The following is a 24,274-nucleotide window of genomic DNA, read 5'->3' as shown; positions in this document are numbered from 1 at the left end:
CACGGCCAACCGACGTGACACGTTGGTAAAAAAGAAAAAAAGATGATGAAGTACGGAATGAACACGACACAAAATCCACTTTATCCTTTTTTTCGAGAATCAAAGTAAAATCAATACGAATGTAACCGGAGAAAAAAGTGAAAGCTCGACGGTTGGTTGGCTGGGGTTGGTTATGCAAGCAGAGATACTGCATGGCCTCTTTATCCTGTCCATTCATCGATATTGATTTGTGATTGGGCTTGGACTTTACAGATGTGACGTCGCACATCAAAAACTGAAAGAAAAACCGGTTATATCTCCAGCGGCTCCCTAACTGGATATTTTTGTTTAAATTTTTTTCACGTTAGATTCCGCCGGCCGCCACTTTTTTTTTCTTTTCTTCTCTTCTTGTTAAAACCTCCAGAAAAATCTTTCCGTCTAGACGTACTGTTGAACATTTTGTAGTTTCGGGGGCCGGTGGGAGGGTTACTCGGTTACCAACGACTGTGGTGATTGGCCGAGCGTGTCATTGACGTTACGGTCAGTTGCGTTGTGATTCCTTTTTTAGAAAATCAAAAGTTTCTCATTTTGTGTGTGTCGTACGTCGATACGAAAAAGGTTAAATCTGATACAACAAAATAGGGGCCGATTTCGTCATTTTATTTTTTTGTTTCTTATTCATTTTGGTTGATGTTCAATTTGTTCGTTTTCTTTCTACCTTCAAATCGACTTGTGGTATCGTCGGAAAGTGACTCGTCGGAAACGCACTCGCGTCCGTGTAAGGTCCACTGGAGGAAAAGAAAAAACATGTCTCCTTTAAGGGAATTGAAAAGAAGAAGAAGAAGCAAAAGTCGGTTAGTTGATTGGTTGGGCCCCCGTTTGTGTTGTATTCCGTCATCTTAACTTGACTCTCTAGTGACGCTCACAAGGGCGGGGTTTTTGATGGGAAGAAAAACTCGCTGTGTGTTTGCGCTGCACTCGACATTGATTTCCGACCATCAATTGCAGACGCTGGAGCTTCATCATCTTCCTTTTTTCGCCACCTATTTTGTTATTATTTTCTTTCCACCCCCGACAGATAAGGCACACACAATTTTGGCAAAAGAAGGAGGGTGGGACGACTTTTGATGTTGTGTCAAAAAAGACAATTGATCTTCTTCTTTTCTCTTTTTGTTGTTTTGTTGTTGTTCGATTTGTTGTCGGGGACGGACCAGATGGCGTGTCTTAATGGAAAAAATGCGTCCCCATACGCCGTTGTACTGGTCTCCCCCTCGCAATGACCGAAATGTGTAATTCCCTCCACACCCTCCATTCAAAATCATCCGCCAACTACTAGGCTAGGGGCTAGGCGGGCGGAGGGTGTCGGCCCAGCGATGACAGTTGTTCGGAGGTGTTGCCAGATTTTTTGTTTGGTCTCTTCCGCCACTTCCGTCGCCCCCCCCCCCTCCCCCTACTTTTTTCTCTCTGGTTGAAAATTGGACATTTCACAGAAAAAGAGAGGCATTGATCTCGTCAGTTTCTATTTAGAGAAAGACAAAGAAGAAGAGATGCAGATGTAAGGTTGGGCTTGTCACTATGAAGCAACTCGCGACACAGTGCACACACCGCCAAAGCTCAAAAGCTTTGAGCTCGACACACAAGACGCTTTTCTTCTTCTTTTGCCTTTTTGACTTTGTGCTCAACTTTTTTATTTAAAATCGCCGCCGCCCATTTTTTTGTTTTTCTTTCCACACAGAAGCCGAGAGAAAGAAATAAGTTTATGGAAAAGAAAACTAATGCACGTTTCCGGTGTTATGGTTATGAAATTTTCGGGTCGAATTATTCCATTCATTCAGACGTAAACAAACAACACGCAGGGATAAGAAAAAAAAGCCCAGGACTTTTTGGGCTTCTCTCGAGAAAGAAAACGATCAACTGGTGGCGAAGGCACCCGCATGATGGATGTGCTCTCCCTTTTATTTTGGGAAGAACAATAGGCGCAACTGCCACGATTGCTCTCCACACATTTCTGGGGCTTTCCAACGAAACGCGCCATGTTGTTCCTTAGACTCCACTGTGTGGTGAATGCTTTCCGACTTGTTTGTTTATTTCTTTCCCATTCAGCTTCAATTCTCCGAGACGAGCACAAAGTCTCGAGTGTGTGCTTGTGTTTGCTGTGCAAGTACGCGGCGGACGTCCTTTTTTCTCTCTCTTATTTATAGTGGGTGATGATGTTTTAATGACTGGGCACCACCCAGAGATGGATGCTCTTATGGCTATTCACTGGAGGGGTAGAGAATAGCAGTCGAAACGTGTCCTATCGCTCATCTTTCGGCTGACTTTTGAATCGATCAAATCGACAAGGAAAAGGCGATATCGGCAAATGATGAAATGTCGTCCCGGCCGCCAGTCTGTCACTGCTCATCTGTCCGAGATATTGAAGCGCAGCGCAGACCGAGCCGCTCGTCCAATCCAATTCCAAGGGGGGTGAGTCGCCATTTTGAGAACACGTTGATGACGTCAGCCTTCTATATGTACATAGTAGACGAGATCCCCGTAATAATGTCTTAATCGCATTAACTGGAGCTTATTAACCGAATTACACAAGAGCAGGCAGGCAGGCGGGAGATGGGACCCGGGCCACGTCCCAACCGATTTGGGTGTACTACTTACGGGACACACTCGATTGTCTTTTTTACATTTTCTTACTAAAGAAAAAAAGAGAAAAACTCCGCCTTTTTTCAGTTTCTTGTTCTCCGGTGGTAATCTGACAGGTTTAATCCGCTACACTGTTTTCTGTTTGTAATGTACTGTGACCTCACACAGACACAAAAAAGAAAAGACAATTGCGACATTTTTTTCCGATGGAGAGAAAGTGAAGAAGAAAATCTGTAGAGAGGCTAAAACTCCTTTAGATCCCAAGAAGAAGAAGAAGAAGACCAGAGCTCACCACTAGACTACCATAGTTGGCGATGGGAGACGGACGAGCTATACATGGCTAAGAGAAGAGAAAGAAAAAGTTTCAGAATTGTTTGCTGCTCCTGCTGCTGTTGGAATAGGAGATTTTTCTCTTCTCTTCTAACCGGGGGCTTCTCTTTTGTTTCCAAGCGTTTCCTTTTTGAAACAAGGACGAGAGGCACGGTCTAAAGATCTCTCTCTCCTTTTGGTCTCTCTCTCTGTAGTGGTGGTTCAAAGACTTGGCTTGGTCTTGGCTTCTTCCCGAATAAGAAATTTGCATGTCAGACGAAGTTAATAGCAATGAATGTGAAGAACTTTTCGGGGCCCAATTGAATTTTTGATTTTCCTCCTTCTCGGACTGACTTTTTGGTGATGATTATTCCATTCGAGGGCATAAAGTAACTGGCAGCCATTTGGTATGCAAGACACACCAAGGAGAAGAAGAAGAAGGAGTTCATTATTATTTTCCCCTTTCTAGTTCTGTTTTTTTCAAGTTCAATAACTCTATCGGCCCGAATACGACGAAATCATAAAAATTAAATGTTCGGTAATGAATTTTTTTTTTCTCTTTCGTAGATTTTTTGAAAACTTTTCTTTTTTTTTTTAATGAGAGAAATGTAATTTGAGGAAAGAAAGAGAACGAAAATCTATCTAGCTGTAATATGTTAATTATATTGAAGAGGGCCGTAGAGCTGGTCGATTATTACACGAGACGTTGTTGTGTTGTTAATTAACGTAAAGGGACAATCACGAGAGTGAGTCTCGAAACTTTTGGCCCCTTAACCCCTCCGCACCGGAACACAAGACAACTTTAGTAGTTAGTGTATTAGTGTGTGTGTGTGTGTGGACGAGCTGGAGGACTTGTTGGGGGCCAGCCCTCGCGGGACACATCATAGGCAGTGTGGCAGACACGATGGGTGTGGTTCTTTTTCTTTTTGAAAAGAGAAACAACCGAAACAACAACAAAATATGAACCAAATTCTTTGTATTCTGCTACTCCCGCTGCCCTTCATGAAAGTATTACGCCGGCTACTACCACCCCCCACTCTCTTTTTTTTTCTGTTTATTAAAATATACACACACACTCACACACGCGATAATAGGAGAAACACAAAATTAGGCGTCTAGTTTCTTGTTGTGGTGTGATCTATTCCATCTTTTTCTTTCATGCGTGGCCTTTTTCATTTCTGCTTGTCTCCCTAAAGCCGAAAGATTATTGAAATGGAGACAAGAAACTCGAGCAGACCTACGGGCAGGCCGAACGATTTACACACACACCGCCCCAACTAAAGAGATCATTTCAATTTCTTTTTTTTTAAATAGTTTGTGTGTGTGTCTTGCCCCTCTTTGTGTCTGCGCCGGTTGATAATGGCCGCACCGCCTCCGTGAGTGCTCTCTCACTTGGTTTGAGCTTTTAACTTGTCCAGCAAAAGGCACAGATCTCCTTTTGTGCTTGTGTGTGTGTGCATGTGACGTCTGTGTTATTTCGACACACGTACAATTCATACGTACGTACAACAATGCCTCGGGTTACCTATTTTGTTTTCTATTTGGGAACTTTTTTTTCTTTTCTTTTTTTTTAATGGATTCTCTTCTCTCAATCCCCACCGCTCCTCTCTCTTTCTCTCTTGACGCTTTTGACCAAATCCGGATCACCCGCCACAAAAGGCGTAGACGGGCATCATCTTTCACCTGACACCGCCCAAGTGCTTTTTCTTTTTCAAATTTTTTCCTTTTTAAAACAAAATCCTTGGTAGGAAGAAGAAGAAGAAGAAGTCAAAAGGTGAAACCGCGGGGGAGTCTTTGAGTCGAAAGAAGAGAATATAAGAAGGAAAGAAAAAAGATAATTCGTGAGTTATTATCTCAACTGCGTTGGTGGTGGCCTTGTTTCTCCCCCCCACGCCAGGTCGGAGGAGGAGGAAAAAAAGAACGACGACATACTGTGAATCGTTTTTCCGAGAGAGTGAAAAAACAAAACAATCCGCCCGGAAGCGTTTTCGTTTTTGTTATTTTTGTTTGTTGTTTCTGTGCCAAATTTAAAAATGTGGCGAAAATATGAAGAGAGAGAAAGAACCTTGTACCGTATACGCTATTGTTGGCTGCCTTTGAGAGCTATGCAAAAGTAGTAGTGGCTTTTTTTTTTTACGACTCCCGTGCTGCTCTGGTGCGTGCCACTCGCACGCGGAAATGGTGTTGGCTTTTTTCCCTGGAACTTCCCAAAACAAAAAAACGAACCGGGCTGGGCCGGCCAGCACTATAAACGATGAAATTTTGTTCTTATTACATGTACATATATTGTCTATAGCCGACAATCGTACCTACGTACATATTCCGTGGCCTATCCACAGGAAAAAAATGACTTGCAAAGGGATTCAAACAACTAAATAAACAAAACGAGAAACATTCCAGGAAAATTGGGAAATTCCGTCGAGTTTATTCCACTTGTTTCGTCCTCTTGCCCGACCGCGCCCATTAGCGTGTCACACACAATGAAACGATTGAAACAACAGAAAAACAACAGAAATGTGTCTGGGAATTTGTAATACGGAAAAATTCACGTTCTCCTTTATTTATTTTTGGGTTCTTTTCTTTTTATTTCCGGAATTGCAGGGAGCCGCCAACCGACAATCTTGAACGAGATATGACGAGGTGAAGGACGCCGAACTTCTTTTCCTTTTCGTCTCCGGAAAGTATTTGGGAATTTTCGAGTGATAGATGAGGATGGACGGGACGACACAGGATCGGGACGATCCTAAAAGGAGGCGAAGGAGGAGGAGGCCGTTGGAGCCCATCCGACGACACCTCGACAGGACAACAACGACGACGACGACGTGTTGCTGCTGGATGCAAGTCTTGGTGATTGTGTTGTACGTGGCCGTCGGACTGGCCGACGGCCGGAAATTGTCGTTCACCCGCCCGCGTTATAACGCCACCATTTACGAGAACAACATCGGCAAGAGCTACGCACAGCCGGAGACGGAGCGGATGGGCATCCAGTTACCGGAAGTGGCTTCTGCCACGGATATCCGCTACCGCATCATCAGCGGCGACAAGAACAAACTCTTCAAAGCCGAGGCCCGTCAAGTTGGTGATTTCAGTTTCCTACTGTTGAGAACTCGAACCGGACAGGTGGACGTGCTCAACCGGGAGCGGACGGAACTGCACAAACTGCGGGTGCGGGCCATGCTCAGGTCGGCCGTCGACGGGTCCGATTCCGACCTGCCGGACGCCGAGGCCGACGTCTGGGTCTACGTCCAGGATACCAATGACCTGAGTCCGCTCTTTTATCCCAGTGAATACGAAGTCAACGTGCCGGAAGACTCGGCTCTCCACGTCTCGCTGGTCCAGGTCAAAGCCGACGACGCCGACGTCGGAGTCAACGGCGAGATTTACTATTCGCTGGCCGAGCCGTCGGACACGTTCGCCGTCCACCCGCTGACGGGCGTCATCTCGTTGACGAGGCCGCTCGTCTTTGCCGACCAGCCGTTTCACGAACTGGCCGTTTTGGCCAGCGATCGAGGGCCCAAATTGGGAGCCGCCGTCGTCGGCGCCTCTTCCCGTGCCAGGGTCCGCGTCCACGTCTTGCGGGTCAACCAGCACGAGCCCCGCATTCACGTCCGCCACTTGCCGGAAGTTGTCGAGCAATCGCAAGTGGATGTTTATGCCGTTGTCCGGGTTGAAGATGCAGACGCCGGCCCTAGCGGCCAAATTCGCTCGCTGGAGATCGTCGACGGAGATCCGGACGGTTATTTTCGAGTCCAGCGAGTCGGAACCGGCGGCCAGCCAGGCAACAGTAATGATAAGAACAACAGCAACAACAATGGCGCAGCTGAATTCAACATTGCCGTTCTCAAATTACTGGACCGCGAAAGGGCCCCGATGGGCTACAACTTGACCCTTAGGGCCGTGGACGGCGGGACGCCGCCGCGCAACTCGACGGCCACCCTTCACGTGACGGTCTCGGACTGGAACGATCACGCGCCCGTCTTTGATCGCGAGCACTACGAAGTGCGGATCGTGGAAACGGCGCCCGTCGGCACTCCCCTCATCCGCCTCCGCGTTTCCGACCAGGACCAGGGACGCAACGCCCAGGTCCAGCTGAGCATTGTCGGCGGCAACCAAGGCGGACATTTTCGCATCAATCCCACCTCGGGCGTCCTCTACACGGCCTTGCCGCTGGACGCCGAAATGAGGGCCGAGCACATCCTCACCGTCAGCGCCATCGATCAGGGCACGGCCGGCACACGTCAACAGTCGTCGGCTAAAATCACAGTCCAAGTGCTGGATGCCAACGACAACGACCCCATTTTCTACCAGCAGCCGGGCGGCGTCCTGGAGATTCAGGTTTGTCTTTTGTCTTTGTCTTTCTTTTTGTCTTTCTTCTGCTCCGGATGATGATGAATAATTAACGTTTCGCTCCCCCTCCTTCCCCTCTTGTTCACGTTCGCAGGTGGATGAGAACGAGCAGGCCGGCGCTGAAGTGGCCAGAGCCACGGCACGTGACGCCGACGCCGGTGAGAATGCATACATCAGTTACAGCCTGGCTAATCTGGCGCCCGTCCCCTTCGAAGTGGATCCTTTCACCGGAGCCATCCGCACCACCGAAACGCTCGACTACGAAACCGGACGCCGGAGGTAAGAAAAGACTAGACTTGGAAATGTTGCCAAACAAACAACTATCTGCAACAACTGCTAGTCAGGGTTCCCAGTTCCCATCATTCTGGAATTCTTGGAAAAGTCTTGGAAATCATTGAATTTGAGTAACTTTTTCGGAAATCTCTTGGAAAATCGAAATTTTACTAGCAGTTTTCAATTTTTGGCAATTTGTCGCAACATGACAACATCCTTACTTTTTTGGAGGGAAAGAACGGCTTTAGGAGTAGAGAACCCTGTAGCAGCTGTAGGGCCTGTAACAGACGACAAGTCAAATTGATTGTTTCTGTGTGTGCGTTGAAGACGCACGTGTTTGCAGAGTTTAGTAAAGTTCTTTTGTTCTAAAGAGTGCTGTTTGGTTTAGCTAAATTCATGTTTCGGACAAGCAAGCAGTGTAACAAAACATGCCTCGTAAGCAAAAGAAGAACATAGAAAGTAGTGAACATATTTTAATGTAGATTGGCAAAATGCCGAGCTCTACCCAGATTTGAGTGAGTGGGGGGAAAAAGTGGAGGGCTAGAACCAATATTGTATGTGTCAAATGAGTAGTCATGGCAAATCACAAAAACACTTAAACACCTTGGCCCAGAGAAGAAATCAAGCTTCGGCCTCAAACATCTTCAATTCTAGTTCAGTCAATGTAGCAGGTACCAGTTTTCTATTTAATTGTAAATTTGTTTGCTCGTGTTCAATGATGGATTGAAAATGCAGACAGTCAATTGGTTCGTTATTTTTATTTGAATCGTAGAGGCTATTGGAATTCTTTCAAAAGTCTTGGAATGACTATGTCTTGTCTAGCTCTTGTGGTTGTGTTTGTGTGTTTAGACTGAAGTAGTTGTTGTTGTCTATTTTCCTTTTTTTGGGCCGGAATCGAGACAAAAGCCCAGTCGTCTCGAGTTTTGGGGGATAAAGGTCGATTGTACATTTGTACACGGGTCCAGCTGGGAATTTTCTCATCTTGCGACGCTGCTGCTGCTGCTTTAACCTATGCGCACGGAATGTGTTTGTGAAATATTCATTTGGGAAATGGCGACATACCTTTCCCCCTGACATGTTCCGTTTCCCCTCAAAAAGACATTTACATCAAGACGGAATCGGTGCGCTTCCGGCGGCTGGATTTCAATCTCCGGTGTAGCTCTAGCTAGCTTTTGAGAATCGTTTATTTTGATGAATGCAAATTCCGGATGTTACATTTTAAAAATAAAATCTGTTTGGCGCGTGACCTTTTGCAGGTACTTGCTGAAAATCCGGGCCTCCGACTGGGGGACGCCCTACCGACGCCAATCTGAGCTGCTGGTAACGGTCGTCGTCCGTGATGTCAATGACAATCGGCCGCAGTTCCAGCGGGTCGGCTGCGTCGGACGCGTGCCGCGGACGACGGCCATCGGCTCTGAGCTCTTGACTCTGTCGGCCGTCGATTTCGACCAGGGCAACGCCGTCGTCTACCGGATCGTCTCCGGCAACGAGGACGGCTGCTTCAGTCTGGACTCGTCGTCTGGCGCCCTGGGCGTCGCCTGCGACCTTTCGGACCTTGGCATCAGCGAGCGATTCGTCAACGTAACGGCCACCGATGGCCAGCACTTTGCCGACATCATGACGATTCGGATCCATCTGACGGGCGGAGTGCGAGGCGAGGACGAGTCGCGCTTCGAGTGCCGAGAAACTGGACTGGACAAGAGGCTCCTGGAGATGATCAATACGGCCGCTAAAAGGCAGCAGGCGGGCGGCGATGACTCTGATCCGGTCACGGAACTGCCTCCACTTCCGTCGCGGTACGGCCAGAACGTCCACACACCGGAATTTTACGATTTCCCCGTTCAGGTATAAATCACCGAGAGAAACTGAAACTGAAACTTCATTTTCGTCCGTCCTTTTTTCTTTTCTTTTTCTTTGAACGTTCCCCAATCGAAACAAATAAATCAACTTGTGCAAATGTTGCGGTTCCACAATAAATCACAGGTCCGTGTCAACGAGTCGGTATCGAGCGGGACGCCATTGATCCGCCTCAGGGCCAGAGATCGTGATCACGGATACAACGGTTTGCTGGTCTATGTCATTTCTGGAGGCGACGACGATTCCGCATTTCAAATCGATACCGAGTCGGGTCTCCTGCGGGTGGCTGGCCAGCTGGACCGCGAGAAGCGCGCCGGCTACTCGCTCAACGTGACCGTTTTCGACTTGGGTCAACCCCAGAAATCGGCGTGGAGGATCCTGCCCGTCATCGTGACGGACGTCAACGACAATCCGCCGCGATTCGATCGGCCCGTCATCAGCGTCTCGATTGCTGAAACGGCTCAAATCGGCACGTCGGTGGCTCAGCTGAGCGCCAACGACGCCGACGAGGGTGACAACGCCAAAATCACGTTCGCCCTGGCCGGCGGCGAGTCGTCGGACTTGAAACTTGACCCCAACACTGGATTGCTCACCGTTTCCGGCCAGCTGGATCGGGAGAGGCGCGACTTTTACGAGGTCGTCGTTATCGCTCGAGACGGGTCGCCCAATGGACCCGGATTGACGGCCAAGGCTTTGGTCCGCGTCCGCATTTTGGACGTCAACGACGTAGCCCCTCGTTTCGCCCGTCCCTGGCAAGTGGTCAAAATCCGGGAAGACATGCCCGTCGGTGCCGTTGTGGCTTTGGTCGAAGCCAGCGATCCCGACCTCGGACTGGGCGGCGTCGTCCGTTACAGCCTGGCGTCCAGCTACGCCTCGGAAATCGTCGAGCAGTTCAGCATCGACAAAGTGACTGGAACGGTGCGACTGGCCCGCCGATTGGACTTTGAGGACCGCTCCGTCTACAATTTGACGGTCCGCGCCAAGGACCGCGGCTCGCCTTCCCTGTCCAGCGAGGCCTACCTGGCCGTCGAAGTGGTCGACGTCAACGAGAACCTCTACGCTCCACGCTTCGAAGACTTTGTCACGGAGGCCAGCGTACGTGAGAACGCGCCGCCGGGCACATTAGTGGCCAAAGTCACCGCCACCGATGCGGATCCTTCCGGCGACGACTCGCGGCTCTCGTACGCCATCCGCGGCGGCACCGGCCTGGGCCTCTTCTCCATCGACAATGAAGGTCAGTTTTGTCTTTTTTTATTATTTTTATCTTTGCGTCCCTTTTCCCAGCCAATTTGTTGTTCGCGTTGGCGGCCCATTTGAATGGGACCGTCCCACACTCTTTAACGAGTCCGTCTCCACCTCATTTAAAAATTATTTTTTGTTGGTCGCCCCCCGAGTGTGTTGACCGGCTCCCGTTTTTTGTTTTTTCTTTCCTTCCGATCGGGAAGGTGAACGGACTGGGCGTAACTCGACAGGCCATTAAAGAACCTCTGCTGATTTCACACTGTGTGTGTGTGTGTGTTTGGCTTTTTTTTTATCGAGAACGATTGGCTTCATTTCGAATTGATTAGACGAGAGAGGAAAAGTTGAAAGATGGGCCGAGAATGTTACGACATTACCGTGTCGTCGAATACGGCACAAAACGGTGCGGGCCGGCAGCCAACCGCGCTGAGGAAGAATCCATAAACCAATAATGTGATGGAGGATGTGGAAGATGATGGTGGTGTTGTCGGAGCAGTTTTCCCTGTCGTATAATCAATTAGAGTAGTGTGTGTGTGGAGGGGGGAGAGCGTCTTAAAAAAGAAAAAAAAGTCAGACGCTAAATATTTGGACAAGGTAGACGGACGGGTTGCGCATCCTCAGTCGGAATCTCTATTCATCTTTCCTCATCCGTCAGTTTCGGTAGTTTTTCAAACTGTGGCGCCATTCGATTTGATTTAAAAGCACATCCGCCCCACGCAAAGAAAAAAAATTTCATTTCATTTCTTTTTTAAAAGAAAAAATAATTCGGTTAGGACTGGTGTAATCATTAAGTCACGGACCAAAAGAGGTCAACGTTGTATACATTTCTTTTTTTTTCTTTTTTTTTTTTTCTTTCGTGAAAAATAACTGTTCCGGCGTGTGTGTGTGTGTTTGTATGTTTTGAAGCCTTCAAAAATAGATTTATTTACCTGGTGTGGCGGCCGGGGCCAGCTCGAGCAATTTGCTCTGGTAGGGGGAAGTCGCCATCATCATCATCACGGCCGTCGTCGTCGTCGTCGTCACTGTGTGTCTGTGTGCCTTGGTTGGATGGCAACCGGCCAAGAATAAAGGGCTGCCACACCAATTTCTTTTTTCGAAACTGGAAAACTTTGTTTTGTCGGTCGGTCGTCAAACGCACACAAACTCTTTCATCCCTCCGGGATTTTTTTTTCTTAACGTTCTGCGGGAAAGAAAAAAAAACGTTTTCGTATGTTTTTTTTTTTTTATTATTATTATTATTTGCTGCCCCTCCCGATTTAATGACCGTACAAGGAAAGGGGGGAGGGGGGTTGTTTGCAGCGGGAGGCAATCAATAATGGCCGCGTGTCCTCCCGAGTAGCTGGAGTAGTAGGAGCCGAGGAGAATGAAAGAGAAAGAGCGGACGTCATTCATTTGTCGGGAATGAGGTGGTGTAGTAGAGTGCACATTCAGGTAGATTTCGAACTGCTGGGCGCGCTGTACAAACAAGAGAGAGAAAAGTCGACCACACGCACAGACGGAAAGGCCCCCCATCCATCCATCCATCCATCGTGCGTGGCGGCCCTTATTCTTTTTTTCTTCTTCTTCTTGTTCGTCTTTCATTCTTCGTCTTGGACATCCATCATGTCCGTCGGCGGCCAAGGGAGGGTGGGCGGCAGGCCCGTCTTTGCCTTGTCTCGAGGGAAAACGACATTGTCCCGTGATTCCATCCCGTTGCCATCCACTTCCGTGGCAACACTCAACTTGATTTCGCCCTTTTGTTGGCGTTGGCACCCGACCCGCAGACCCATCAACTCCCCAAACCCAAACGAAAAACGGCAAACTTTGCACTCGCTCGGATTTGCCCGACGTTTCGCATCGAATTCCAATTTTCTCCGTTTGTCGATTTGTTTTTTATTGGCATTGGTTTTTTCTTTTCAAATGATGTTTCCAATTGTTTTTCCCACCCAACGGTTCGAGTTCACGACTGATCAACCCGTCGACCGATCGGCGTGACTCACGATCAGACTCGATTCCCATTTGAAAAAAATGTTGCGGCGCTGACTGTGACCGCATAACCCAATGGTTTGGGGTTCTGTAAACCAAAAAGAGGAGGGTGGTGGTGGTAGGCCGGGCAGGGAGCTTTTGTGTGACGTCATTCCATTTTGGGCAGGGGGGAAACGGGAGAAATTGTATTGAAATGTGCCAGCGGGATTCGATACGCGTGACGTCGTGTGTGTCACCTCAATTTTTGTCTCCCCACTTTCTCTTTTTTGTGTTGGTTTGTTGTATGAATCTGTCCGAAAAAGGGTGTGAAGGTTTGTTGTTGTTGTTGCGGTCGGATTCTGCGTCAAAGCGAATCGGGAGAGAAAGAAAGAAAGAAAAGAAAGAATAAAAAAGGTTTGGATGCTCGGCCACATGCTCCATAACGGGACTCACGCCTATCACGTGTCACAAACACACACACAAGAGTCTCTCTCTCTCTCTCCCGACTTCCTTTCTGTCTCTGTCGTCTGTTGTTGTTCTCCTTTTTATTTTTTTATTTTATTTTTTCGTTGTTCAACCCCCGAGGACTTTCAGTCTGAACGGAAGACGACAACAACAACCAAAAAGTCGAAACCCGACGAAACGGCCAGAGAATAAACAAAAACAATGGGCAGGCAACTCTCCCAGTTGTTTTTAAAAGTTGCCCTTATTGAAAATCTATTTGAAGAGAAAACAAATCATCTTTTTTTGTCCATACCGGTTATGAAAATGCTTGAAAGAAAGAAAAAGAGTTGGGTGTATTGTTTTGACACGACTGACACGCAAGGCAGCAGCACATTTACGTCGCTGTGTGTGTTTAGATTTGGCACGTCGTCGTGGCCATATTTTTCTTCTCGGGGGGGTCAACATCGGAGACGGAATAAATAAAAAAGAGAACAATTTCAAAGAGAAGTAAACAGAAAAGAGCAGCTGCCTGTAGGTGTATGTAGGAGCGAGCAGGAATGGGCGGGAATTTCAAACTGTGTCGAGAGAGGACCAAACGAACCGGTCACTGGCCTGTCACTGTCCCAGTCAATAATGTCCAGGACGAAACTGGAAGAAGAATAGTCTAGGGCAAACAAAAGGGGAATCACAACAATCATCCGCTGCCATCGTTAGAAAAAGAAAACGGGAAACAAAATAGGATTACCCACAAATTCCAAAACAAAAAGGTGTGTGTTGTGCAGTTGTTGTACCTTAGATTTTTCACCCCAGGAGGCCCTGGTAGGGCCAGCTGCCATTCGAAGATTGACAGGATAGATGCGAGTTTGGAAAGGAAAAAAAGAAAAGGATGGATGTGTCCATTTTGTATACAAGAATAAGAACCGGTCTGGATCGAATCCCCCCTTGTTCTTCTTCTTCTGTTCACATATAATTGGCCAAGGCAAAACGAAAGGAGAAGAAGAAGACGGGAGGGAAGCGGCCATGGAATCCGTATCGGGTATCTCTCTCTAAGCAACGTGAAGCAGCCGGCCCTATTATACAGTTCCGGTCTTGAATTTCCAAAAATCTTCTTCAATTTCCAGTTTTTTTGTCCTTTTTTTTTAGATTTTTCCTTTCTTTTTACTTGTTCCCATTTTACTATTTCTTTTTAGAATTTTCTCATTTTATACCAAAAATCTTTTGAGTATCCGCCTGGATTGCGTTTTCACATCAGTCGGTTGCTATTATATACCCTCCTCCTCCTCCTCCCTTTTAGAAAAAAAAAAGTTGGGTGCCACAGTAAAGTACAGACTTGATTTCTCGTTAGTTCTTTTGCGTGTTCAATAATCATCATCATCATAATAATAATGCTTTCACGTGTATCCATGTTTTTAATGGTTTTTGCCAAGATGCCTGCCTCCACGCAAAGAGTTACCGTAGTATAATAATCAAAGAAAGAAAAACCTATCCGGGGTGGTCTCTCAAAACATTCCCTCTGGCAGGACCTCATCAGCAAAAAGCGCAACAGCTGGATGTTTCCAGTTTTTATCTATCCGTTTTTTTTTTCTTTTTTCTTCCCTCCTTTTTGGCGTATTTATGTTGTCTAGTTGAGATTGTGTTGCATCAGTCACACACAAACTCAAAATAAAAATAAAAAAAGGAGCAAAATGTTGTTAAGTCAGCTCACCGACTTGTTCGGGTTGATTGAGGGCGATCCACGGCGGAATAATTCGGTGACTCTTTCAACTTTTTTTTTTCCTTCATTTCCCTATGCAGACGGTTGATTCTTGATGAGTCGTTTGCTCCGTTCATTGCGGTAGTTGCAGTGAAGCAAACGACGCACGAAAATAAAATAAAAACGGGCAGACGGTGTGTGTGTGTGTGTGTGGTTTGTGTCTAATGGATCCGGAGGAGAAAAAACGCCGAGATAAATAGGAAAAGGGGAGATTGTCCAAGTTAACGACCCGTTTCCGTCCATCTTTATTGAACGGATTTACAATCTCTGACAAGAGAATTGTCTCGTCGCTGAATACCTTGCAGCGACAACAGCACAAACAACGTTAAGATGCTAGTGCCCGTGCAAGTAGTTGTGAGCAACGGGAATATCATCGAGTCGCAATCGCATTTTCTCTTTTGTGTTAGCCTCCCCTCCATCCAGCGTGATGGATGTAAAACTCCTTCTTGTTTTTTTGGAAAGGGGCATGATTATTGCATTTGCCATACGACTGGGAGAACATGTGACTGGTTTACTCTTCTTGTTCTTTAGTGTCGTAAGACCATCATCTCACAAAACGACCCCGTCTCTCCCCTTGCCGGCTCCTTAACTCTCTTTGGATGTGCTCCTATTTTTATTTCCGACTTTATGACGTTTCGGGCAGGAGGTGGAAGCAGGGAGGATGAAAAAGCAGCTAGGGGGTGGACAGGAGGGACAAAAAATGGGCCGAAAACATGAAATAGATAAACGGGCCCTGGACGATGATGTACATTATGGAGTCACGCAGCTGATGTCGTACCGACTTCCGCACTGAATCCGACAGGATATGCGGTCGTGAGTCCACCGATGACGGCGATGAATCACGACCGACAAGGTAATCACTCTGGGTCGAATAAAACAACAACAAAAAAACAAAACAAAAAACACAAAGTCCGATAAGTCGAGTCAATTCCGACATGAAGATGAGACAAATAAAAACCGGAAAGAGAACAAAAACAGGACACACACACATGAAAATTGGGGGGAAGTGCAGTTTTGCGACCTTTTTCTTTCGGGGGAAATAATTCGATTTTGTTCTTTTTTGTTGTTTTTCTTTCAAATAATTGAAAAGTGCGGTTTTTGCGGTCACCCTATTCTTTCAAAAAAACCAATGGATCTGTGACTAAGTGCCGGCTCGTGTCGACAAACCCACGAGAATTTGATTCAATCAAATTATTTTCCTTTAACTTTTTGATGCCGTTAGTCTGACCGGTTCCCCATTTTTTTTTATTTTTTTATTTTTTCGATTGCAAATGTTTGAGCGATCGAATTTCCAATCGGCCATGTACATGGGAGATAGGACAAGTTGGGGATATTCAAGTGGTGGACTCGGCGGAGAGATTTCCGGTTGATGATAGCAGCGCATTGCATTGCATCGATGCGCTACTGTAATTCACCAATGGCCGAGTATACAGTCCAGTTGATGAATGTGTTTTGTGTGTCGGCGGACTATTGGACCCGCTCGAGTGGAACACACAAGAATGTTGTTGTGTGTGTGTGTGTGTGTGTGTGGAAGGAGGAGGTTTCTTTCTTTCTTTTTTGATTATTTTCCAATCTTCAATTGAAAGATTTCCAACTCCAACTGAAGTTCACTTGATCGCCGGTTGTTTTGGTTTCGGGGTCCGTCTCGTTGGCGCCGGTTCTCCTATTTCTTCGCGTCCATTTGTAACATGACGGAAGAAAAAAAGAAAGAAAGAAAGAAGAAGGAACTTGTTACTTTACTTTGCCCTTTCTACTACTACCCCCCGAAAAGTTTATCCATCCATTTGCGCTGCCATGTGGAAAGAGAAATGAGCAGTTGCTATGGCGATCGTCTATCCGTGATCGATCGATCTATATAGAGACCGTTCCAGGTGTTGCTACCAATTTCATTACTCTCTTGATACCCTACATGGATGGATCCATCCGAGACCCATAACTTGCACAACGCATCCATCCATCCGTCCGTGTTCTCTCTCTCTTTTTGTGAGTTTTTCTCGCTTGAATCGGCCCCGATCTTTTTCTTTTTCTTTCTGGGTCGAGGGTGCGGACCACATACAAGAAAATAAGAAAAAACCATTTTTTCAATCCAAAAAAGGTATATAGAAACATCGCCAGGGCGGTCTATTTCGTTATTGGCTCGGGTTCTTCGTTTACTTTTGGGTTGTTATTGTTGTTGTGTTGTTGTTGAGTCAAATAGACGAGTCGATGGGGGTTTGTTATGCCATGGGGGTGGAAGGGAAGGTTTTTTTTTGTGATGGATCGGATAAGGTTACCCGCAGGTCAAGTTAACCGAGTAAACACACGGCCGACAACGTTGATCAAATATTACAACTGTGAACTTTTTTCCCCTTTTTTTCTTTACAACCCACGAGGGTGGAAAGTAAAACAAAAAAGAAGGGGGTTCAAGACATCCGCTCTCGATCCTAATCTGACGTTCCGTGTTATAACTCTGATGGCCTTTTGACACACGGTCGTCGTCCACTCACGTTGAAAAAAAATAAAAAAGGAAAAAACCGAAACTGATCCTCTGGCGGACGTTTGGTGATGACATCCAAACGACTTTGAAGATGGCGCGCACATTTGCAATCACTGTGCCCTTGTTATTTTCATTTTATTTTTTTTTCGCTCTCTTGTGTGTGTGTGTGCGCGAGTCTTTGCATGTGGAATTCCTTTGGATGTCGTTTGATTCACTCGAGCCCGTCGCCATGTCTCCGGAGGGGGGGAGGCAAAAGAAAAACGAGATGATCAAAATTTCTCTTTTGCCTTTTGATGTTTCGCCGATATTACATGAAAAGAGGAAACTGTTGAATGCCGAGATTGGGTTCAGTCGAGGATGTTCGTCGTCGTCGTCGGCGACGTCGTCTGAATCGCCACCGGGTTACCGAGGAAGGAGCATTTCGATCGGAAGGAAACTGACGATCACAATCCCCTTGGAGGATTGGAGGGGGGGGGGGAGTCTTGAAATCTTTTTGCAGAGTTTTTGGACTAAACTTTTTTAGATATATATTTAGATTTTTCTTCCGGTGTTGGCGAGTTTATTCGCAGCTAGAGAATTTCGGAAAATAAAAAAAAAGATGTTGTACAACTCAACAACTGTGGGGAAAAGGGGAGGCTGGAAAGTCGGTCAACAACAACATGGCTGGGATGTGTGTACTATAGATGTGAGCGTTGGGGATCTATACATGTACACTGTACAGCTTCATCAAGCTCTCAGCGAAAGCTCATTTCACGGTGATTCTTTCTTGATAACAATAGAAAAATAGATGGATGGATCCCCCAAGCCTTTTATACATCGTGATATCATATAGGGGCGGCCGGGGCTGGCGGAGGGGAGGACGAGGAAGATGAGGAATGGTGGCCATATAATAAGGGTAGGCGGGGGTGTAGTAGACGAGAGGTGGAGGGGGGGGGTCACGGCGACTATATGGAGATGTGGATAGAAAGAGAAAAAGAGACTCGTGTAAAAGCTCTCTCAATCCCTCGTATAGTTTGGATCTGATGGAACAGAAATGAGAAGAATAGTCGACTTACTCCACAGAGCCACTGCTATACGGCTCGGCTGCAACTACTCTGATGCACACTGGAGGGTTCCGTTCTTCTTCTTTCTCTGGGTGGGGGGGTTGGAGTTGGCCGGGTGGGGGGGATTGGTCGGTGATGGGTGATGCGGGGGAGTTTACACACGTCGATATCGATCTCTCTCGGCTCTTTTTTTATTTATTTTTCGGAGCCTCTCCTTCACGACCGGCAACCACCGGATCGACAGGGGGGAGTTGTTGCACTGGGCCTCCCACTAGTCGCAAACTGATGGGCATATTCGGTATATACATGAATGGACGTTAGCTCCGGGTTTAATCGAAGGATAACTAGAGAACGAGAGTATATAACTGTTTTTGAGGAGCCAATCAAGGTCTACTCTCCTTGGAGGAATGGAATGAGTGTGAGCGCTGTTTAAGAGGTGCGTGAACCCAATCAGTCTGCCCACCCCTCGCTTCTTTTATTTTTTTTTATTTTTCCCCCTCATCGCGTGATTAGGGATCGTTCCCAATTTTCTTCCCCAGATTTAGAACAAAAAAGGGTAAAGAAAATAAATAATAAAGAAAGAAAAAAAAGACATGGCAAATTAATCTTTTGTGTAATGGGAAAAGCGAAAATAAACCCGTAGAAAGGAGAGAAAGGGAAGAGAACAAAGAAGATTATGAAGAGATCCATCATCAAGGGATCTCCAAAAAAGAATAACTACACCGGATCGATTCCAATTGCGAAGGGACTTTGAAAAGTAGTCAGGGTATAGACACACTGTCTGCTTTAGCAGTTAGGTACTAACATGTCGATCGGGTGGTTGGTGGGGTGGGGAGGGGGAGGTATATATATATATGTATGACTCACACACTGGATAATATCCCACTCGTCCCAAACATTTGGCTTCTCCCTCGGATAACTTGAAAATGGATAGAGAGACAGAGGAGAGAGGAGAGAGAGATTGTAATTCGGCCAGGGGAGTCTCAGTCAGCCCAACGATTTCCTTGTGTGTAGGAACAAGAGAGTGGAAAAGGCCGAGTAGGAGTAGGAGGAGGAGAGGCAGTGAATGTCATCGACGTTGGGTTACAAACGATCTCGATCCCTTCCATCATGAGTCCGCGTTACAGAGAGAGATGGGGGGAGAAAGAGAAAGAAGAGGAAGAAGGTCCCGTTATATTCACGGAGGGGGGAGCCTACAAGACTATTAAGTACGAGAGCAAAAGAGGAAGAGGAGGAGGAGGGGCAGCAATGTGTATATCAAAAGACGAAGGAGAAAATTGCTTCGTTTGCACAACACACACTCGGCTAAACTGGAAGGTCGAGCACACGACATTTCCCATTATTTCGTTCGCATTTGATTTGATTTTTTTAAATTTCCCGCCGACTAATTAAGAACCGGAGGGGATTTCTCTTTGTTCTCCCATCAACCAACGGAGAAAAAGAAATGTTAAAGAAAAAAAGTTTCGATTATTATTTCCGTGCCTTTGCACCACGGACTTTTAGGATGGAAGGGGGGGGGGGATTCATTCGCTTTTCGGGTTTAATTCGATTCTCTTCACGTCCCCCTTCCGTATTCGGGTCTTTTTTAGATTGTGCCAAGTCAGTAGTGGTGGTGGCAGTAGCTTTGCCCTCTCTGGCTGTTCTCTGGGTATGTGTCACATTTGATATACGAGATGATCCCGAGCGTTGGTTGGTCCGTCTATAGACGTGCCCATCTGTCCGTTTTTTCGACATGCCTTTTTTTGGTCCGGCACCAGGAAATAAAGGAGATGACTGGGCCAATGACTTTGACTTGGGAATTTGAGTCTTTTCTCTCTCCATCTCTCTCTCTCTCTCTCTCTCTGACGTAAATACAAAACAACGTCTGCTCGATGTCGTTAGTTAGTTGGTTAGTTACTGGAGACAGCTCTACGGTACCAGTGGATATACCCTATCCCTATCCCGTCTCTCTTTCTCTCTATAAGATCGTTAATAAAAGCTTAGGCACATTGCGCAACTCCTCGCCATGATAATGAAGCACGAGCGTTAATCAAACAGCAAAGCCGAATAACGATAATGATAATAATAGTAATACTAAACCCAGTGCACATAGCAACGACGTCGTGTTGAATTTTTCTTTTTTCTTGTGCCCGTTGGACGTGCCATTCGGTTCTCTCACGCTCATCAGCTGATCATTTGCTGCCACCGCCGCCACGGTGGAAAATAAAAATGAAATGAAATAAAATGAAATAAAAAAGGTTGGAAGATTAGGACGACAGGACAGTTGAGAAGAGGCTTGTGGGTTTTCGGTATCTTTTCCGGCTGACTGAGTTTTCGGGCTGTATACACACTGGCACAACAACAACAACACTTCGTGTCAAATCCATCTGAAAGGAGATAATAGTTATAATAGCGTTGCATAAAAAGAAAAGGGGAAAAAGAATGAGCAGACGGGAAGAGAATATAAGGATCCGAGACAAAGTCAGCAGTGTATATATTACATGAGGCAAAGGAAGAAATGGAGAGAATGAAAAAAGGTTCTCAAACTGATCCCGACCTTTTTATGGAAGTGATTTTTTTTTTCTTTTATTTCGATGGATGATTGTCTTTTGTTTTTTTCCTCTTCTTTCTCCCGTCCACGTTGCCGAGGAATTGAGGGGGGAAAATCATCATCCCGGACGATGCTGCTGCTGCTGCCGGTTTGGGTTATTTTTTTGGTTTTTTTTTTGCCTTGAGCGTAGAAGGAAAAAGAGATAACCATCCGTTTATTTTATTTTTATACACTTAAGATATATATATATATATTTTTGTGTCCTAGTATGGTTAAGGGGAAACAAGAGCCTACAAACAAAAGGGACACGGACACGGGTTCGGTCCTATTTGGGCACAAACGGTGGCTGTTAAAAAAACATTTCCAACTCATCTGATTGGATTGTTATCTCTGTTACCTTGCATCAGCAGACGACGGCCCAACAGCTCCACTCTCTCTCTCTCTCTGGAGAAGAAGAAGAAGAAGTAATAATAAAAAGAACAAGCCACTTTGAAGGGGGGAAAGAAAAGAAATGAAAAAAATAAAACGCCAGACACAGACTGATATACGGAGGGAAACAACTGTGGCCGGCCATATTAGCCTTTCTTCTTCTTCTTCTTCTTCTTTTCCATTCCGTGTGGTTTCATGTGGTTCAAAAGGGCGGGGTGGAAGGATTCATCCGACAAGTTAAAGAGATGCGCATTCCAGGTGAACGAGACTGGATGGAAGGTGCCGTCTTCTTCTTCTTGACCTTGTTGTTGCCAGCCACACAAATCACTGGGCACACACACACACTGGCCATTGCACTGGTGTACTAATCACACGGCGATGATGGATGACGCCAGTTCACGCTAGTTCCTTGTTATATGTTGCTCTTCTTTTTCCCTCAAGTCACTCTCCTTCGACTTGTGAAGAAGCTGAGAGAGTTCACAAAAGAGTCTTTGCTCAATGGCTCCTACCTTACAGAACCCAAAAGTCCGACCACTAGCGCACACACACACACACACACACACTAGAGAGCGTATAAATCCCTGCCGAGCCGATGGCAATAAATAAAACGGCGTTAAAAAGAGAGATAGAAGCTCAGACGAATCTTCGGGAGATGAAGTCTAAGAGAAAGAATCGCCAAGACATGACATGCCTCTTGGATTTATACACTCGTAAATTTGTTTTTCTTTTTTCTTTTTTTCCCCCGAGTTATTTTCCCACATCTACATGAGGGACTCGACTACTACTATAGGGTATCAGCGCTGCTGCAACTATGCAATGCCGCATACTTTGGCACGGCGGCCAAAATGGAAATTATTTTATTTTTTTATTTTTTTCAAATCCCGCGTCTGCCCTTGTCAGAGACCTCCATACGAGATGGAAGACCCGGCGCGCGAATTTTGTTTTTTTAAAAAGATCTGGGAGTTTATATTTATATACATATTCAGATCAAGTCAAACAAATTATTGTAATTCGGCCTCGTTTTCTTTTGACGGTGGAAGAAGAAGATAATGAGCAAAGAGAGAAGTTTTCGCCCATGTCGGAATGATAAAAGATCCGACGAGGAATTATTATGAACGTGAACTAGCCGTGAAACTCCTGCGCGTGCTCGGCGGGAGTCTCGTTAGTCCTGGACATACTTAATGGACACAACCGCTGCCGCCGCCGCTGCCGAGACAAAAAAACAAATTCTTCTATTTTTTCATGATTCTATTACTTGAATTATTGTTTATGGATGTGTCGGTTCGTGTATACCAAGTCGTCCGTGTCTCTCTCTCTCTCTCCGCTGGCCGATGGTGAGGAACGGTCATTTGCATGTAGCGACGCCAGGAGGTGGAATTTCTCAACATATCTTTTATTTCTTCTTTTCTTATTGGCTTGTTTTTATCTTCTTCTTCTTCTTAAAAAAAATTCCTAATGGGCCCTCTGTGGCTTTTGGCGTTTTGGTCATTTGTTTGATTGCCCATCTGACTCGCATCGTGATGTGTGCAAGGGACCACGAAATTCGCCGACAGGATTTCATTTCGCCCGTTTGGCGTGGACGGCAACTAACGACCTGTCCCCGGTAGTTAGCGACCAAAGTTAAACATACACACACAAAAGCCATTTAGTACTCGGGTCGATGGCGTAGTTTTGTTAGCCTTGCGCAAGTCTTCACTTATTTAGATCTTATCTAGATTTCAGGCGTTTTGTTCATTTTTTTTTTTTTTTTTATGTGTGTCTGTCTGGGATTGTCGGTTTAGATGGTGTGAAAAATCGACCACCGACCACTTAAAGTTTATTTTTTTTTATTTTTTCACCTGGCCCCCTCTCTGTTCCCAATCTTTGTAAAAACCGGTTTGAATTATCTTGGGTGATAGATAATTAACGCAATCTATCTAGGCAGGATTCTCTGTATAGCTGTTGGTCCTCTGGTTTTTCCCTTATTTTCTCGAAGGGGGGTTGGTGTTGGTGTTGTTGTTGTTTCACCTTAAATGTGTCGGGACGAAGAAGATCCTCCCTTTGGCCGGTTGATGGATTTGACGGTTGCCCTTTTTTCTCTCGTGTGTCTAGAAGAGAAGAAAAGAAACGTAGAAAAAAGGAAAGACGTCTCTCTTTTGTTAACGGATACACCTGCCCCCCCCCCCCCGTCCCCCTTGTCGGATTGCGTTGTCTGTGTGCTCTGCCTAATAGTTAATTAAGGCGCCCCGGCCGTGCTTGTGGCTCGGAGCTGGAATTAGCCAACAGAGAGACTCACGCCAGGTGATGCCGATCGACTCGGGCTTGATATAACATTTATATTATTATTTTTCTCTTTTTTTCTTTCTTTCTCTGTCGGTATGATGGTAACGATAGTTAACACACAAACCTACACACATCGCTATCCACTCGGCTAAGGGAAGGGGGCAACGAGATGTTGGATGCCGCCATCCCTTTTCTCTTCTTCTTCTTCTTCGAATGATGATGATGATAATAATAATGATGATGGTGATGATGGTGCTCTCTAGTGTGGTGTGCCTGATGATTTCTCCCGCCGTGGGTTTCAACAGCTCCCTCCCCACTACCCCATCATCATCATCATCATCATCCGACTCCCGCTCGTATAACCCCCCCTGCCGTGCTAATATTTAAATGAGCTAATAACACACAGGACATACTTTCCTCTTTTTCGCGCTCTAGTCCTAGTAATACTAAATCTAATCATAGTAATGATATTTCTTATTTTTTCTCTCTCTCTCTCTCTCTCTTTCTCTCGTGCTCGAATTTGATTATTATTTGTACAGCATCGGCGGAATGAAATTATTTTTCTCTTCTCGTTTTTTTTATCTTTTTTTTTTTAAATTTAACTTTGCGTCCCGGGCCAAAAGTTTGTGAGTTGGCCGTGTGTATCTGTTTTTTTTTCGGTCGATGAATTTGGTGATCCCAATCACGTCGTTGGGACCGGCGGATCCATCACGCGACGACACACAAATGGAGGGACAGATACGAGCAGCCCT

At 46.0% G+C, this 24,274-nt stretch overlaps 1 protein-coding gene across 6 annotated transcripts in view; it reads left to right on the top strand.

The window, feature by feature from the left end:
• The window catches only part of LOC124191440 (fat-like cadherin-related tumor suppressor homolog), a 67,388-nt gene that overhangs the window by 8,457 nt on the left and 34,657 nt on the right, over positions 1-24,274 (top strand). For all 6 annotated transcript variants that reach the window (XM_046584645.1, XM_046584643.1, XM_046584644.1 and 3 more), the window contains exons 2-5: positions 5,527-7,260; positions 7,367-7,551; positions 8,802-9,390; positions 9,529-10,636. In XM_046584645.1, coding sequence (XP_046440601.1) covers positions 5,632-7,260; positions 7,367-7,551; positions 8,802-9,390; positions 9,529-10,636 — 3,511 coding nt within the window. In that variant the 5' untranslated portion in view covers positions 5,527-5,631. The remainder of the gene's footprint in view (positions 1-5,526; positions 7,261-7,366; positions 7,552-8,801; positions 9,391-9,528; positions 10,637-24,274) is intronic.

The sequence above is a fragment of the Daphnia pulex genome, chromosome 3 (assembly GCF_021134715.1).
Source record: "Daphnia pulex isolate KAP4 chromosome 3, ASM2113471v1".
Lineage (NCBI taxonomy): Eukaryota > Metazoa > Arthropoda > Branchiopoda > Diplostraca > Daphniidae > Daphnia > Daphnia pulex.
This window is presented reverse-complemented; position numbering and strand designations above follow the sequence as displayed.